The 17,538-nt window shown below is 38.2% G+C and overlaps 1 protein-coding gene across 3 annotated transcripts in view; it reads right to left on the reverse strand.

Moving 5' to 3' along the window:
- Positions 1-1,463: 1,463 nt before the first annotated feature.
- The window catches only part of EPHA5 (EPH receptor A5), a 512,956-nt gene continuing 496,881 nt past the window's right edge, over positions 1,464-17,538 (reverse strand). For 2 of the 3 annotated variants that reach the window (XM_077476127.1, XM_077476126.1), the window contains exons 16-17: positions 13,851-14,006; positions 1,464-12,672 (exon numbers count right to left, since the gene is read on the reverse strand). In XM_077476127.1, coding sequence (XP_077332253.1) covers positions 12,567-12,672; positions 13,851-14,006 — 262 coding nt within the window. In that variant the 3' untranslated portion in view covers positions 1,464-12,566. The remainder of the gene's footprint in view (positions 12,673-13,850; positions 14,007-17,538) is intronic. The other variant, XM_077476128.1, reaches the window with a different exon arrangement.

Consider the following 17,538-nt stretch of genomic DNA (forward strand, 5'->3'; position numbering starts at 1 on the left):
CTGATAGGTGGCACAAATTGGCACTGATAGCTGGCACGGATTGGCATGGATGGGCGGCAGAGATAGGCATGGATAGGCGGCACAGATGGGCATGGATAGGCGGCACATATGGGCATGGATAGGCGGCACAGATGGGCATGGGTGGGCACTGATAGGCGGCACAGGTGGGCACTCATAGGCGGCACAGGTGGGCACTCATAGGCGGCACAGGTGGGCACTCATAGGCGGCATTGGTGTTATACTGTACTAATGGACGCCAATCAGTGCCAAACAATAATGCATGCCAATCAGTGATGCCCATTGTGGGCACTGATTGGCATCCATTATGGGCACTGATTGGCATCCATTGTGCTGACCATTGGCATCCCTGGTGCTCTAGGGAGGATTACCTTTTCCCTGGTGGTCTGGTGGCGTTTCTGGTAATCCAGTGTGGGAATCCTCGGGGGGGCTGTGCTGATAATCGATCAGCACAGACCCCCCTGTCAGAGGAGCAGCCGATCGGCTCTCCTCTACTCGCGTCTGACAGACGCGAGTGAGGAAAAGCCGATCACCGGCTCTTCCCATTTACACTGTGATCAGCCGTGATTGGACACGGCTGATCACGTGGTAAAGAGTCTCCGTCGGAGACTCTTTACCGAGATCGTAGTTGCCGGGTGTCAGACTGACACCCCACAACAACGATCGCCGCGATGCGCGCCCCCGGGGGCGCGCAGCGGCTCATAATCCTGAGGACGTCATATGACGTCCAGCCAGGATTATGAAACCACTTTGCCGCCGTCAATTTGTAATAGGGCGGGCGGCAAGTGGTTAACAATGAAGGTTTTTACAGTCTCTTTTTTTATTGTGATGCTTACAAATGTGGCTTTATTCATGCATGGTACATTCTTTTAGAAATCTAATTAGTCATTAGACAGAACCAAAAACATCAGAGAAAATCACTTTTAGGCATATCACTGGCATACATTTTGATGCTGAAGCCTGCATTCCAGAACAAACCACACTTGTTATTAATTTTCATATACTATGTATATACTAAAAGTCCACAGTAAATTCCGAAAGCATACTAATGTATAAGACGGACTAACCTAGAGCAACCAATATGAATTCACATTACTGAAGCTAGACCTGTTTAAGAAGGCTACTATTAATACTGTACTTTACTCCGTACTTGTATTAAATAGGCCAACTTTTCTCAACCTCGACACAGAGGAACCCTTGAACATGGTTTCAGAGAACCCCTGCTAAAATGAGAAGATTGCTGTGCACATGAGTGGACCTTGGAAAGAATTACTCCCTTAAAGAAAGCTAAAAAGATCAATGGTGTTAATGGGAACTTATCTGAGAGGCAGAAATTGTTCATTACTCAAGTAACCCCTAGCAACCTCTGGAGGAACCCTGGTTGAGAAACTGTGGAATAAGCTGTTTGGTCATATGCGAGCTAATTAAAACCACAACACCTTCAGTTTGTTATTGAAAGTTTTTATTTTTTTGAAAAAATATAAAATTTCATATCTTACACTACAAAAAAATGTACACAACCAAATGCACACATAGCTTTAGGGAAAGGAGAAAATAAAAGGGGTAATAACAGCAATGCTTTGAAGAGACACACAGCCTTATTTACAAATTGAGGACAATCTTGGTTCTGCTAAACTCCCATTTACTTTAAGTACAGTAAAGTATAGCTAGCACATATGTTACAGAGCATGGGCTTCATTTATACCAATTTACACACACTGTTATGGATTTATGATTAAAGACTCTACCGATAAACAAATCTATGCACTTGTAATCAGAGTAAAGCATTAAAATATAAAATGCCTTTATTTAATCACTTACAAGGATCAATGGTGTGTCATAACCAGTAAGACCCAGCAACCATTTAATATGCCATTACCCTCACCAAACAAGAAAGGTATTTGGTTGCCCTGTGTTTTTAAAGAAGACCCCAGTGCATCTGAATCATTTCTTTTTTTTTACGTATATAGGCATGTGCTTTTGATCGCCCCTTTCTGAATAGTTCAAATGTATTTATCTTATAAAAGTTTTTTATACCAGTCTTTCATTTTGTGCTTGGATATTGGTAGTTGTAATACAAAAAGCATAGCTCCAGCCAGAATCTCTTTTCTTTCTATATACTGAAAAGAGATTAGATCATCACTTGTAAATAATCTGGTAAGATTTATGTAACATTACCAATGGGGTTCATTTACTACAAGAAGAAAATATATTCAAAGTAAATCTTCACAAAGCAAACAAGATGAAGCTAATTTTGCTTCAATCAACCAATTGTGTTTTAGCAAAATCAATTTTTTTTGCCTTTGCACATGATTGGGAATTTATAGTGTACACAGGTACACCTTGTTTACTGTCATACACAGTGAACATGCCATTTGCAAAGTGAAAAGCCCCTACTTCTGTAGTAAATCAACACTAATATACTTGTAAACTGTATCTAGTTTATAGGGTGCTGGCTTCTTTTTATCATGGAGAATACAAAAGATCATGCCAAAACTAGTTTCTCTAAGCAAGCATTCCACCGAAAGTGGATTTTCACCCCTTTATAGAAAAAGGTGAATTTGTAGCTAAGATTTTTTTCCCCCACAAATTGATAAACAGCTAACCTTTATGAAACTATGTATTTTTTTTTTCTAAGGAGAAATCCCCATACATTAATTCCTCTTCTACTTTTTCTCAGGCACTGGTGTTGTATCCAGTGCTTCTCAGAGCTGAAGAGTGAGATCTTGCAAAATAGGTAAGTTACTTACCTAACAAACTTAGCAATGGTCAAACAATCACTAGCTATGCCAGTTCTGGTGCAGATATTATCAGTGGTCTGACTCAGAGAATAAGGAGGTAGAAGCTGGCCACAGATGATATAAGAATTTAAAATGGCTGTGCGGTATAATAGAGCATTAGCTGGGCATAGCTATGGAAATTATGGAAAAAAAATAAAAGTATGAGACAAGTAAATATGTTGCTATATCTCCATCAGAAATTGTATTAACACTGTTATTAAATAACAAAGGGGAAGGGTGTCCACTGTAAATACTGTTTTATGTTAGAGGGAAGAATATGTAACCACTATGGGTACTTTCTTGTCACCTACAGATCTACCAGTGGGCAGAGTAAGTAACCAAAAGGAAGACTCATAAATCCTTTATGGTAAACAAACAACATACCTGTTGTCTGCCTTAATAAATGCTACATACTCACATCAATGTTCTCTTTTCACATACAAGACAGAGCAACCTATTTGATGAAATACTGATACTTTAAAAAAAAATGATCTTTAGGTACACTTGTTAGGCTAGTATGAATGAATCCAACAATGCCAATTACATTGCTTTTGAATAAAAGGAAAGGGTAATTATCACGGTAACTGACCACATGCTGTTTGTTGCACTTTCTGCTTGAGTATCTTTCCTGTAATTAGCACTTAAAGACAATCACTGAATGAATGCTTCATAAACCATTATATTGTCAAATGGGCCAGCAGTTTAAATATGGATGCACACATAATTAGGTTATAGTCATAGAAAGTGCTGAAATATATATATTTTTTTAAACAAAGTTTTTCTGTGTGCGTGTGCTTTTTTTCTGACACATTACCTGTAGAACAGCTCACTGCCACCATGTTACCTTGATCTAATAGACTATTTCTATGCAGTGACAGGTAAACAGTTTGTTAAGTCTGTAAATGACATAGTAAATGCCAATGAACTACATCACTTGTTATGTAAAATCTCTCACAGTGGAAAAAAAATGTTTTTTTATATTCTCAAAGCACAAAAATAAAAAATATAACTTCAGATTAAAACCAGATTCACAGCTCTAGATTTCAGGAATTGGTAAATATACTTATCTAGATTTACCATTTACAGATTTGTAGACTGATAAATACACATAACCATTCTACAGCTGCAGGTTTCACTGACTGGTAAAGACACTTAAAAAGTAATTTGAGCCAAAATGGATAATTACATTTTGGTAAATGATTGAGAAATGAACCACATGGCAGTTTCTCACATCTCTTCGGAACTGGATTGGTTATATTTCTATGCTTGAGTTCCTTCTGTCTGCACGCTTGCTGTGTTTATTATAAGGGTTCACATGTCGTCCTGCTGGAATTGTTATATATTATAAAGAATGTCACAACAGGTGCTAAAACATGCAGAGGTGCACAGGGACAGATTTGGGAATTAAAACAGTGAGATATCTCTCTATTGGTCTATCTAAGATTTAGAAGCCAGAGACTGACACCTTTAACTAAATTATCAGGATCAATCCTATAAATAAATCAACAGCTCTAGGCTTCATTGACTCCTTATAGTAGTTTTTAAAATCTATTTTAATGAAAGAGATATTTTATTCATGGTATGAATCTCATGCCAGCATTGTATGATGTGAGATTCCAATAGAGAGATTTTTCCGCAGCAATAGTGTGCTGACTCCCGCAAGACTATCAGAAGTGGTGCACACTCTTGATAAAAACGATATTTGCCAATTACTTGTTTATTCAACATTAGTATTTTGTTTTTAAAATAATGTCTTTAAGCCCAACCAGCAGTTTATGATTTTTAGATAACCTTATAGGTAGTTATACTGTATTGCTGAGGCACCAGCTATTTGTGCTTATGTGAAGTTATCTACAAAGCATACACTGTTGATTTTATGCACAGGTTTGGGGAATACTGTTCCATATTATGGTGGTTCCACTGGGGAAGAAAGACATATTTTGACAATTTCTTGCATATGTGACAGAAAATTAATATATTCTATATTTGAAAATTTGACACCTTAAATACCCATGGGAATTGAAAAAAACAAAAAAACAAGCAAGACTAGATTCTTGACAATAAAATGCAAGAAGGGTGTACCAGCCTAGGGCAGTACCAATGGTACTATTTATTAGAATGTAAAACACAGGCAAATATACTGAAAAAAGACAGATGAGTGTAAGGCACATTACATAAACCAAAATGTGCATCCAACTGTAGCCTAAATTTGTAGCTCTGGATAGGCACAACAACACCCAATACAGAGCAGACTCTGACTTGTTTTTAGACTAAAATCCTCTTCCTCGGAGCTCCGGACTGCAGCTCTGACAAAACAGGGTTTACCCTCAAACATGTCAGAGCCTGCTCTGCTATGGGTATCATTTGTGCCTGAGTAGAGCAACAAGTAGAGGTTACAATTGGAGCTGCTTTTTGGTTTATGTAATGTGCTTTACAATTATCTGGCCTTGTGAATATAATTATCTGTGTTTTACATTCTAATAAATTGTACCATTAGTTATGTACTGGGGTGGTGCAACCTTCTTACATTTTGTTCTCCAGGATTTGGAACCCCCCTGTCAGATGAGGGCTGAAAAGCACGGTGGCTTCCTGGTGACCTGTGGAAAATCAAAGTCTATGAGAATATCCGCTGTGTTGTGTTCTCCAGCTGTGTGCCACTGTGATTTACTATAACCAAACATGGAGAAGTTGTCTTAGTTTAAGACTGGATGCTTAACTGAATATACTTACACTTTTTCACTTAGTGAATATTATGTACTCTTTTAGGCAATCAACCCCATTTAATGAATTAAAAAGTTCACTGAGATTAAATGTAAGCAAATCTCTCACATGTAAAGGAAGATTACAGGGCCATACAAAAGATGGAAATAATGACGCAAAATAAATTTGTTATTTTATATCATTAGTGTCTAAGCACTTCTTTCTTGGTGGCAGATTCCCCTATAACTGTCCTTTTTTGATTTATTCTAACATTACAGATATTGTAAACATTGTACACTCCACAAAACACCTGTTAACAAACTGCAAATGCTTTTAACAACTTGGAACTAAGAACAATAATGTACAGTAAGCTATAACATCCAATCAAATTTCAGAAGATTATTGTAGTATAAGCATTGAGTGATGGTTTCTGATCGGCTGCTATTGGTTGCAATTACTGCCCTTGGATAATTGCTTTTTTTCATTAGTTCTTATATGACAAATATAATGTTAAATTCTGTCTGTCAATATTTTCATATTTACTGTGTAAAAATTTAGCACAGACATAAGGCATGACAGGTGTCAATACTGCATGGATTTGTCAAAAATAAATATGAGTATGTAATAGTTTCTGGACTACCGTATATACTCGAGTATAGGCCGACCCGAATATAAGCCGAGGCCCCCAATTTACCCCCAAAAAACTGGAAAAAATTATTGACTCGTGTATAAGCCGAGGGTGAGACATGCCTGTCCATCCCTGTGTGTCCGTCCATCCCTGTGGGTCCATCCATCCCTGTGTGTGTGTCCATGCATCCGTGTGTGTGTGTGTGTGTGTGTGTGTGTGTGTCCATGCATCCGTGTGTGTGTGTGTGTGTGTGTGTGTGTGTGTGTGTGTGTGTGTCCGTGCAGCCTACCTGTGTCCAGCCTGCCTGTGTCCGTCCAGCCTGCGTCCCGTCCAGCCTGCGTCCCGTCCAGCCTGCGTCCCGTCCCGGCCCGGCCCGGCCCGGCCCGGCCCGTCCTGTCCCGAGCCGAGCCTCCGTCCTTCAGCTCTTCGTCGGCGGCCATTCTAGGATTCAAAAGCCGCGCCTCCGTCGGTGATAGGCGGAACACTCAATTTCCCACTGACTGCTGTTCCGCCTATCGGATGTCCGTGATAGGCGGAACACTCAATTTCCCAGCAGCCTGTGTTCCGCCTATCACGGGCATCGTCTCATCCTCGTTCGTAGTACGAGGATGAGACGATGCCCGTGATAGGCGGAACACAGGCTGCTGGGAAATTCAGTGTTCCGCCTATCACAGGCGAAGGCGGAGCCGGAGGCGCGGCTTTTGAATTCTAGAATGGCCGCTGTCTGTCTGCTCGACACGCTGATCGAGCGGGCAGACAGCGATGACTCGAGTATAAGCCGAGGGGGGCACTTTCAGCCTCAAAAAAGAGGCTGAAAATCTCGGCTTATACTCGAGTATATACGGTAATAAAGCAGATATCACTAAATCAGAGTTATTTACTAGAGTGAAATAGAATTTATACATTTAAAATAAACAATTCAGTCTCTTAAAATTACATGTGGCTAGTAAAATTATCCTATAAGCATTTAGGTTACATTCACTGTGAACTGCATTGTGTATGTTTCAATAATTTTCATAAAAAAATAATAAAGAGCTAAACATAATTTGCATAAGGTATTTTATAAGGTAGCTGCAATGATATTCACCATTTTTAAAAAGGTTTTAAAAGGGAACACATACAAAGTTTGATTTACAAAAATGATGGCCTTCATTTATTAAGCATTATTAATGCTTTCCCAGAACAAATGAGTAAATGAATATCAGATATCTATATTTTTCCTAAATTATAATTTTGCCAGTCAGGAATAACAATGATGCATGCTAAAAGCCTGGCAAAGCTTGGTAAAAGCTACATCTAGTGGCCCCATTAGGATTCTGTACTCATAGACTAAGCTGAAGAATGCTTTAAGGGCTTCAAGGATCTATCATGGGATTATAGATGATCAATCAGTTGCAAAGGAAAGGAAGATTCCAGAACCCCAGTCTTACAATTGTTATATCATTTCTAAATTTACCAGTCAAATGAAATTTCAACACTTCAAGCAACCAGTGGGCTGATTGAAAAAAACTGAATAGGTTCCCCCATCCACACAAGTGAGGTGGATGGGTGAATCCTCCTCACTGTGTTATTGTAATCTAACAGTGGGGACTCCTCCACTGTCAGAATACAATTATCAGCTTTGCCGCTGATTGTTCCTTGCTGAACTGACCGAATTTTAATTCATCTACTTAAGTAGTGAAGCAGAGATAAAAGTAGTAGTCCTTGATGCTGCACTTTTAAAAACGGAAGCCAAACCTGGAAAAAGTGCTTAATACTAAACTGTCACACTACCAAACACCACCAATATAAAATAGCTAATCTTACTCAAGAATTTTCAGCATCCAGAACATTTCCAGATGTGTTGGATGCCTATGTCTTGGGCTGTTGATGGGGAATTTTAGCCACTCCTCCTATACTGGGTCCTTAGGGGTGCCTAGGTATGACCAGCATAAACAGCACACATGCTTTGTATACAGTAACAAGAGAAAAGTGAACATTGAAATTCTGCTATAACTGCTTGACTGATATCTGAGGGGGATAGGAATCACTAGATACACAATGCTGTGGCTTTGGGGAGCTACAGGGTGTAGGGAGAACTGGAGAGAAAGCTAAAAAAAGTGCTGAAGCCAGGCACAAATGCTTCCCCATCATCACTTCTATTGGAATAATATTACAGGGAAGGGTCTGCCTGCAAGCTGGTACAGTGTAGCAAAGCACATTCTTCTTCAAGCCTCACCCTGGAATACAAGCAACGATGGTGGGGTCACACAAACAAACCACCATTGGCTTTGTTCTGGAGTGTCAACTCTCACATGGAGAAATTGGGGGAAGCATAGGGGAGTCCCTGTCAGGTAGGCTGTACAGGGACCCATGATTTCTAATGGAGGCCAAGCCTATGTCTCCTGCTACATTTCTTGGTTTCATCTGCTAATACAAGACAGTTGAGTAATAAGCTTTTCTTTATTGGCTTTGCTTTTATTTTTGTTTTAAAAATAGCTACAGAGTCCATTTAAAACACGTAGGCAATCACAGCTATGATATTTGTATTATAAGATGTAAAGAACATTTAAAATATTTCTTCTACCAAAGATAGAGTTTGTATCCTTATTATTACGTTAAAGGACAAGTTTACAGCTTTAGTGAAGTTTTGCTTTAATCCCCCCCAACTGCAGTTTACCTTGGATAATATCTTCCTCCCCTATACAGCAGTCTTTTCTCTGACAAGGTCCTGACTGGCTCATCTTCATATTCTGCATGTTCCATTTATTCCTAAGGGTGAGCTTTACTTTGGGGGACTGATTGAGACTGCCATGAGTATGGCTTGCCCATAAAATTAATAGGGCCATGGTGCACAGTGCAGTATGAAGAACTGGTTGAGACCTTATCAGAAGAAAGATCATTGGTTTGAGGAGGAAGATAAGTATTATCTCAGATGAACTGCACTGTGGGGGTTATTAAGGAATAGTTTTAATAAAGGTCATGTTGTTCTTTAAAACTTACTAAATCACTGACCCAGTACAAGTGCACATACAGAAACTATCCTTGCACCTTATGTATACATGCTTGTTCAAGGTTAAAGTTTTTTTTTAGTAAAAATTGCACTAGTCCACCCTCCTTTTTAAGTCTTGGAGTACAGCCCCATTTAAGTCTATAGTGGGTCACTGCAAAGGTGCAGCCAGAGTCGAAGATCTCTTTTAGAAGGACATAAAAAAGCATACTAGAATGCAGCTGCCGTGTCGAGGTATGTACATAGCTGGATGGGAGGGTTAGGCAATTTAGGTTAGAAAGTTAGTGAAAATGGGCTTAAAGTGTCCTTTTTGACTGAGAAAATATTTAAGGAAGTATAACAGCCCTAGGTAACTATTCTAGTGGGTTCCTTGTAAAGTGACTTGTTTACTTGAACAACATGTGCTTACATTCGAAGATTTATGTTTGACTTTGATGAAAAAGGCGCTTTGAACATTTAGTTTGAAATTTTGTTGGCTTTAAAGAATCTTGTGTATATTCTTGTGTGGACGCAAATTACAGGATGCAGAGTTTATATTTAACATCGGGAACACACTGTAATTTAACCTACACATAATCTGTGCTTAACATCAGAACTATTTATCACATATAACTAATACACGCTCATGCATTACCATTGCTATACTAAAGCAATAGAGACTGTTCACTTATCAAAGTGAATATTTGCTTTGCAAAGTGAATGTTCCTTTTGCCTAATGAATAAGGAGAAGCAGTGTTCACTGAAATAATCCAATAAGATGCAAGCAAGGATCCTTTCTGCTCACGCATGATCAGGTGAACACAACATCATCTTGTTCACTAAACTACAGTATATGAACATACATTTTCCAAAGTGAACATTCATTTGCTAAGTAAATTGTCTATACATCTTCAGTTAATCCACCTATATGTATTTGTTTTCCTTTTCTTTTTCTTTTTTTTTGGAATTGTTTCAAACCATTTTCCATCCCTAAAACTTTGCAACCAGAGTAATAGCAGCTGCTAAAATTTCTATAAACAAATAATGCATCTGTACCTTAAAAGTCAACACATATAGAATCTTAGTAATGCAATTATTACAACTATGTTTAGGAATAACTAGGTAGGCTTGAATATTTATAATTATGAGTTATCTAGTACTATACACTCTTTCAAATAAAACTAATAAACAGAATTTCTGGCCCAACACAGTCTACATGCCAGAATCAGTTCTTAGAAGGAAAACATAATTAATAATTCACAGTTACATCTTTGTAATCATGTATTACATTTCAATTGGTACCGCAAAAATTGCAGATGATTTTCACAAAGGTGAAACACAATTTTCACTTTTCATGGCATATGCATTTTAATCACAGCATTGACAAGCAAATGTGCTATAGAGCTGAAAACTATTTCTGTTCTGTATTGTTAAAGGCTGACAACAAAAGAGGATATGTGTAGCAAAGTATAAACAAGAAATACGGGCTCATATTTTGGAAGACCAATGTTTTGCTGTTCAATCAAAATGGTTAGCTTAATTGACGACTTAAAGCAAAATTAAAGTATGAAAGCACTCTGAAATCCTAAATTAAAAATAGTGCATGCATGCACACTTGCACAATTATGTGTCTTGTGGCTTTTCCAGAAGGTCCCCCAGCTGCTGTACAGACATGTTGCAGGATCTGGGATTATCTATGACCTCTTGGCTTCAGCTCTGCTGGTTAATCAGCTCAAAGGTTATAGGCATTTCACTCCTCAATTTTAGCTTGTCATTATTCTCCTACATTTTCATAAGAAGCAGAGACCATCACTGCACAGAATGATGTGGCTCCCTCAAGTCCTGATCTGTGATCTGTCTTCCTATTTGATTGACAGCAGCATTTAGTACAATAAGTAACAAGTGGCTAGGACGTGGATATAGAACCAACCTATTACATGCCCAGCTTCCGGGAAAACATGAAAATAGTTTATAAAGCAAATTTCTGGTGAGGGCATATATGTGTAATTTCCATCAGATGGTAGCACCTCTTTGTCCCCCACCATTAATGCAGAGGTGGCAGAAGATGGCAATTAGAAAATATGAAAGAGATAATGCTAAAGGTTTTGCTAATATTATTGCATACCCAATTTGTAATTTGAAATGTCAGAGTGCTTGCATAAAAAAAGATAAAAAAAGTTCTCCTTAAAACAGGAAATAAGCATGCAGTTCGTTTTTGAATGTTCTATAGCATCTGAAAGTGGAATCCTTAAGCAGAGGTCCTAGTTTCATTTGAATGAGGGTATGAACTTTGGTGATAAGTCAGAGTGAAGGGCCTAGCATTAAATTCTCAGAATAAAGTTTAGATATGTATTCTATGCAATGCAAAAGCGTCGAAGTTCTGTAGCAATTCCTCTAATAAAAAAGACATGAAGCACAATTTTGAATGCAAATATCCTAAAACTAGAACACCTTGAAGCAAAAGATGAAATGTCTGTTTAATCATGTATTAGAACAAGTCCACTTCGTAGGTTTAAACATATACCCTGTTTTATTTTAGTTTTATTTTTGCTAAATAATATCTCGGAAATGATTGTGGATAGCTGTTTGGGGACAGGGAAGATGGATGTATTTTCATGTTATCTTCTTTTACTTTAATATTTTGCAGTGTATCACCGGTGTTGTAAGAACAGAATGGCAAAATATAGACATAAGTGGCAGCACAGAATGTACCTGGGAGTGTAGTAAACTGTACAATATATACATGGTAATCCTAATTATCATTTAATGCATTAACTCAGCAGAGAGCAAACAAATTGGGAAACTCAGAACACAAAAACAAAAAATAAATATATTGTATTTGCAACTGATCAAGCAACTTGTTTAAACATACACTTCCATACCATAATGCTGTGTAACAGCATTTTTTTTTTTTTTTTATTTACAAAAAAAGATAACTATGAAGAAAATCTAAACATATTGCTCTTCAATACACTTTTGTAGACAATTGAGACTTAGTAAACGTCAGAAAACTGCAGCTTTTTTCCCCCCTAGGCCATACATGGCTACAAAAACTTTTTTTTTTTAATGATCCATTCAAGTAAGTCCTTGGAAGTATTTAGCGTGCTGCTACAATGAAAGCACTATGAAGATGCTATATACAATTCCTGTACAAAGCATCATGGGAAGTCCTTTGTAACAATAGCCAAATAACTGGCTAACCTCACTTTAGGCCTCTACATCCAGTTCTGGGTCCCATGCATGTAGCAATTACTCATGAAGAATGATGACACGGACAGAATAAAAAATAAATGGATGTTTGAGTCAAATACTGATTTTTTTTTTTTTTGAATTATCAGTTCTATGTTCATTGTGTCACTTTCAGTTTTTCTATAGCGTTATACTTCCCTTTTTCCTTTTTCATTTTTTCTATGCCTATAAATCTCTGGACAGGTTACAAAGTGCAGGCTTGCTTGGATGCAGAATGGTACAATTACAACGGCACCATTCCATTCAATAACTGGGCTCTCATTTCCTGGATGCTGTTCATTATCTTCTTCTGATGACCAGCCAGAGTCACTCCAAACCTCTTCAAATCACTAAAGAATAAAAACACACACAGGATTTTTAGAAGGTTGGGGCTACACAAATAAAAAAAAAAAATGAAATCAGCACTTCCACTAAGGTTTTGTTTCGACAAAATAACACTTTTAATAAAAAAAAAGAAATTCATTCAAAAAGTAAATTTCTTTTAAAATGTAATTACTGGTAAATTACATACTTCACCTGAATCTTTAGGTCACACTTCTTTATTACATATTACATATATTATAATTTTTATATTACAATTTTATTTTAAGTGAAAAAGGTTGCACTTTGTTGCCATCAAAGGCAAAGCATACAGAGTATGTTTATAAAACAGTGAATGTGACTTTCATCAAACATTCACTGGTGGTGAAACGGTAAATGTAATTTAAAACATATGCAACTGGAAGATACAAATGCACTCAAAGTTGGTGAATGTGAGATTTACTGTTTTCTTAGCAAAGTTAAAGTTTAAGTTACACTCGTATCTAAAGGGGTCATAGAAGACACGTATTTCCCCCTCCCTTTGCACTGAAAAGATTCCTACAGACTTTAGACAAGGGAAAAATGAAACAGGCTCTGCTGTGCTGTCTCTTCAGAAGATCCTTAATGCTCCAAGACATCGGTGTTATGACTGCATCATGTGTTAACTATTTTGTTTATGTGTACAATATATAATCTAATTAAAGTAAGTAGTAAGAAATAAAAATTTATTTTTAAAGAATAAAATACAGTGGCCCCAAAGTTTTCGATTAAAAAACATGACTTCAGATCTCTCAATAAAGCCTAAAATTGGTTCACACGGCTTAAAGCTACCAGGAACAATGTGACTGTTTACAAAAATCGAGTGCTTTTAATCATACAGTAGATGTAAAGACTTACAGTAAGATAAGAAGATCAGAAAGACACAATAATAAGTAGTTATGTGGTTAAATATGAACAGATCTGATGAGCAAATAAGAATGCCCCTATGCATATTATGGGGGGGGGGGGGGTTTACTAAAATTGGTGCAAACAGAATTTGGTGCAGTTGTACATAGTAACCAATCAGCTTCTAACTTCAACTTGTTCAATTAAGCTTTGACAACAAAACCTAGAAGCTGATTGGTTACTATGCACATTTGTACCAGATTTGGTGTGCACCGGTTTTAGTAAATCTCCCCTTTCTTCACTATAACAATGCATTACTTACTCCAAAGTCACCTGGGTCACTGCATCCATTGAAGTGTATCCATTCTCCATAAATGTATCTGTGTATCTGCTCATCTTGATGCCTTCAAGCCACTCATTTACAGATCTATACACAGCATTACCTGCTGGATTATGTTCTACCAGTAAATTTGATACCCTATAATGTAATATGCACATATGATTAAAATAGCAATGCCATGTAATACAAAATAATATATATTTTATAAAATCAATTGATCTGCACAAACTAAAACTGAATGCCAACAAACAGCTAACTACACCTTTGAAATGTATGAGTGGTTTTACCGTACCAAAGTATTTCAGTTCATCAAGTTCTGAGATTTACACAGCCCAGGTACTTTGGGTACTTTTGAACTTTGGGTACTTTGGGTACTTTTGAACCACTTTGGACCTGGGGGCATGACTTTTCTCTGCTATAATAGAACAACACTGCTAGGTCACCACCCTGCCTCAGCCTTCGATTACACAGTGAATCACAAGAAGCTGATTTATGAGATCATCTCTCTGCTTCTCCTCCATTCAGCATGTTCCTTATGAACATAGAATATCTGAATAACTCCCAGTTCTGTCCCTCCCTGTGTCATTGCTACTGAATAGGGAAATACAAGAGGCTGGAATCACGTAAAATTCAAGTATTTAAAATACATTGAATGATTAAAAAAAAAATTGCCTGGTTGGAGTTCAGCTTTAAAAAAATCTGTAGTATCTTTTGGCTTTTTTTATATAAATTGTTGTGTTTGCCTTTCTGAAAAGGGGCAGTGGTGTGAAGTAATCATCACTATATGTATTCTATTTTTACAGAAAGCTTATGCCAGCAATTTGCATTAAATAAATGGCATTTTAGTCAGCAGATATTTTTATACCCCCAGTAATTTATAGGTAGCAGCACCATTTTTCATAATTAACATAATTTAATTTCTTGATGTGACCTTGAGTGTCAGCCAAAAGCATCATTATTATCTTATTACAGTTTCCCTCTCATCAAGTCCTCCTGTTTATATTGCTGAGCCAGGCTGCTAACGCTCTTACAAGGGTTAAATGTTTATTATTTACTTTTATACATTTCGTAGCATTCTGGACATATATTGCTGTATTTTTCCAGATCCTCAGTAGTGACATTTCTAAGTATAATTTAGTGCAAGAGCTACTGCGATTTATGCCATAAAGGGACAGACTTATTATGCAGCAAGTGAATCTTCCAGCTACACTTTTTAAATTAGTATTGATTGATAATCGTGATTGACCATCAGTGAATATATGGTGAAAGTTACATTCATTGATTTATAAATATATTCTGAATTGTATCTTTAGCCAAACTATTTTTTAGCTTTGGATCTAGTGACAGTTTAACAGTTTGAACCACCATCAGGTTTTTATTGCTGTCAGTATCCCTTGAGAGATTCACCATCTCTGTTTGTCAAGGTTAGCACTGTTATGCGACAGGAAGTGAAGGGAAATCCTAAATGTTACAATTGTCTAGGGATTTCCACTCACTTTGGAGAGATATTGTATCCTCTCACTTCTCATTTTGTCTCCAGGATACAAAATGAAGAGAAGTAACCCCAGCAGAATACAGACAGCATTCAAAATTATAACAATCAACATTGTATCCTGAACTGTTACTAACAATCAGCATAGAAGGATGCACGGCCAATAGTGGCACTATATAATTCCAAAGTAAAGAAATAACCAGCACTCTTTAAAGCTGTCCTCAAGGTATGATCGTAATTACATACTTACACAGGTCCAGCTTGGACCATTGAAAACATATTTATAAAGCATATTTCATACCGGAGGAACTGCTGTGGAAGGTATCTGTTTACACTGTTTAGGTCTGAAGGGAGGGGAGGTTTTTTTGTATTGTCCCCATTTTATTAGAAAAAGTTGTATCTGGACCTCTTAGCAGTGGTGTGACATTTCAAGTTCCATTTTTGCTAAATTACTGTAGTAGTCAGTGTACTAGCTGGATACCTTGAATACAAGGTGTTCTCTGGTTGGGTGCAGTGAAAAGAAAGGGTGGTGATGTCACGATCTCCAACTTGTCCAAAAGATATATTTGTACATGCTCTCATTTGGATGGAAAATGCTGTTTATGCTGTTTATGCTATGCCGATGGGGCTGGGGAGTTAATGTCTATTATAATTAATTATTTCTATACTGTGCTTATCAGCTATGTTTGAACACTGTCTGTCCTAACAAAGAGTTCAATATCTAGAAGCTGGGCTTCCCCTGTCCGTGTTAATGAGAGGATATAAGTGTGTCCCTCTTCGACAATAATCACAGATTGGGTTTCCTCAATTACCTAATTCTTTCTTAAAGCGGAGGTCCACCCTAAAATGGACCTCCGCTCATCGGAATCCCCCCCCCCCTCCGGCGCCACAATCGGCACCTTTCAGGGGGGAGGGGGGTGCAGTTACCTGGATAATCCAGGTAACTGCACCCACTTCCGGGCTAGCTCTCTGCGGAAAGGGGCGTACGTTACGCCCCTTTCCGCAAGCGCCCGCCCCCTTCAGCAAGTGCCCCGCTGCCTGCTGGGAAACACACAGCTCCCAGAGGCAGCGGGGACCGTCCGGATTGCGCCGCGCGGCTCGCGCATGCGCAGTAGGGAACCGGGAAATGAAGCCGAAAGGCTCCATTTCCTGATTCCCATACCCAAGATGGCGGCGGCACGAGCGAGCGATCGGCTTCGGGTGCCGACATCGCGGGCGCGCTGGACAGGTAAGTGTCACTATTTAAAAGTCAGCAGCTGCAGTATTTGTAGCTGCTGGCTTTTAAAAAAAAAAAAAAACGCGGAGTCCCGGTGGACTCCCGCTTTAACCTCCCTGGCGGTACGATTATTTCGGATTTTAGGTGCTAAAAGCGGTACCATTATTTTGCATGAAAATTTGGCGTTTTATATTGTAGTCCTGCAATTCTTAGGAATAACTCACTTAAATCTGTCCAAACCAGAGTCTAGCAGACATCCCGGGTATAATAAAGTTTGAAAAATGAAATCATAAATTATAATATAATAAATAATTATAAATAATTGTACCAAATAATAATATAACAATAATAAAAATTATTCAATAATGTAATCACATCAAAAACACTGAAATTTGCTCAGTTGCAGAATTGTCACTGTCATTACTTTTCAGTATTTGATGATGGATCTCCCCACAAATCGCTATCGCTCAATTCTGCGAGTGATTTCAATTTATTATCGCTGTTTTCTAGCTGGTCTAAAACCATTTTTGATGTAAAAGGACAGTTTTGGTTGCTATGGACAATCTCCCGTTTCCAGGCATAAAGAACAGTTTTTATTACATAAAACTGCATGCAGGACACTGGGCAGACCACTAGGGACAAAGGGGATGTGAAATATTTACATACAGCAATGTAATCTGTAAGATTACATTATACTGTATGTATACTGTGTGTTTCACTTTTTGAATTTGGCGCCGATCTCCGTCCCCGTGCGTCGCAACGCTCGCAGGGCACGGAGATCGGCGATGTGATGCATCGAGCGAGACACGGCTCGCTCGTACAGCGGGGAGACAACGCTGGATCCGAGGGAGAAGGTAAGTAAACCTCCTCCTGGATCCAGCGATGCGGTCCCGAGTCAGACTCGGGAATACCGTCAGGGGGGTTAAAGCAGAGATAGAACAGAAGCCCAGCACAAAGGACTG

The sequence above is a fragment of the Lithobates pipiens genome, unplaced genomic scaffold, assembly GCF_037356315.1.
Source record: "Lithobates pipiens isolate NorthernLeopardFrog02 unplaced genomic scaffold, aLitPip1_a1.2 Scaffold_13, whole genome shotgun sequence".
NCBI lineage: Eukaryota > Metazoa > Chordata > Amphibia > Anura > Ranidae > Lithobates > Lithobates pipiens.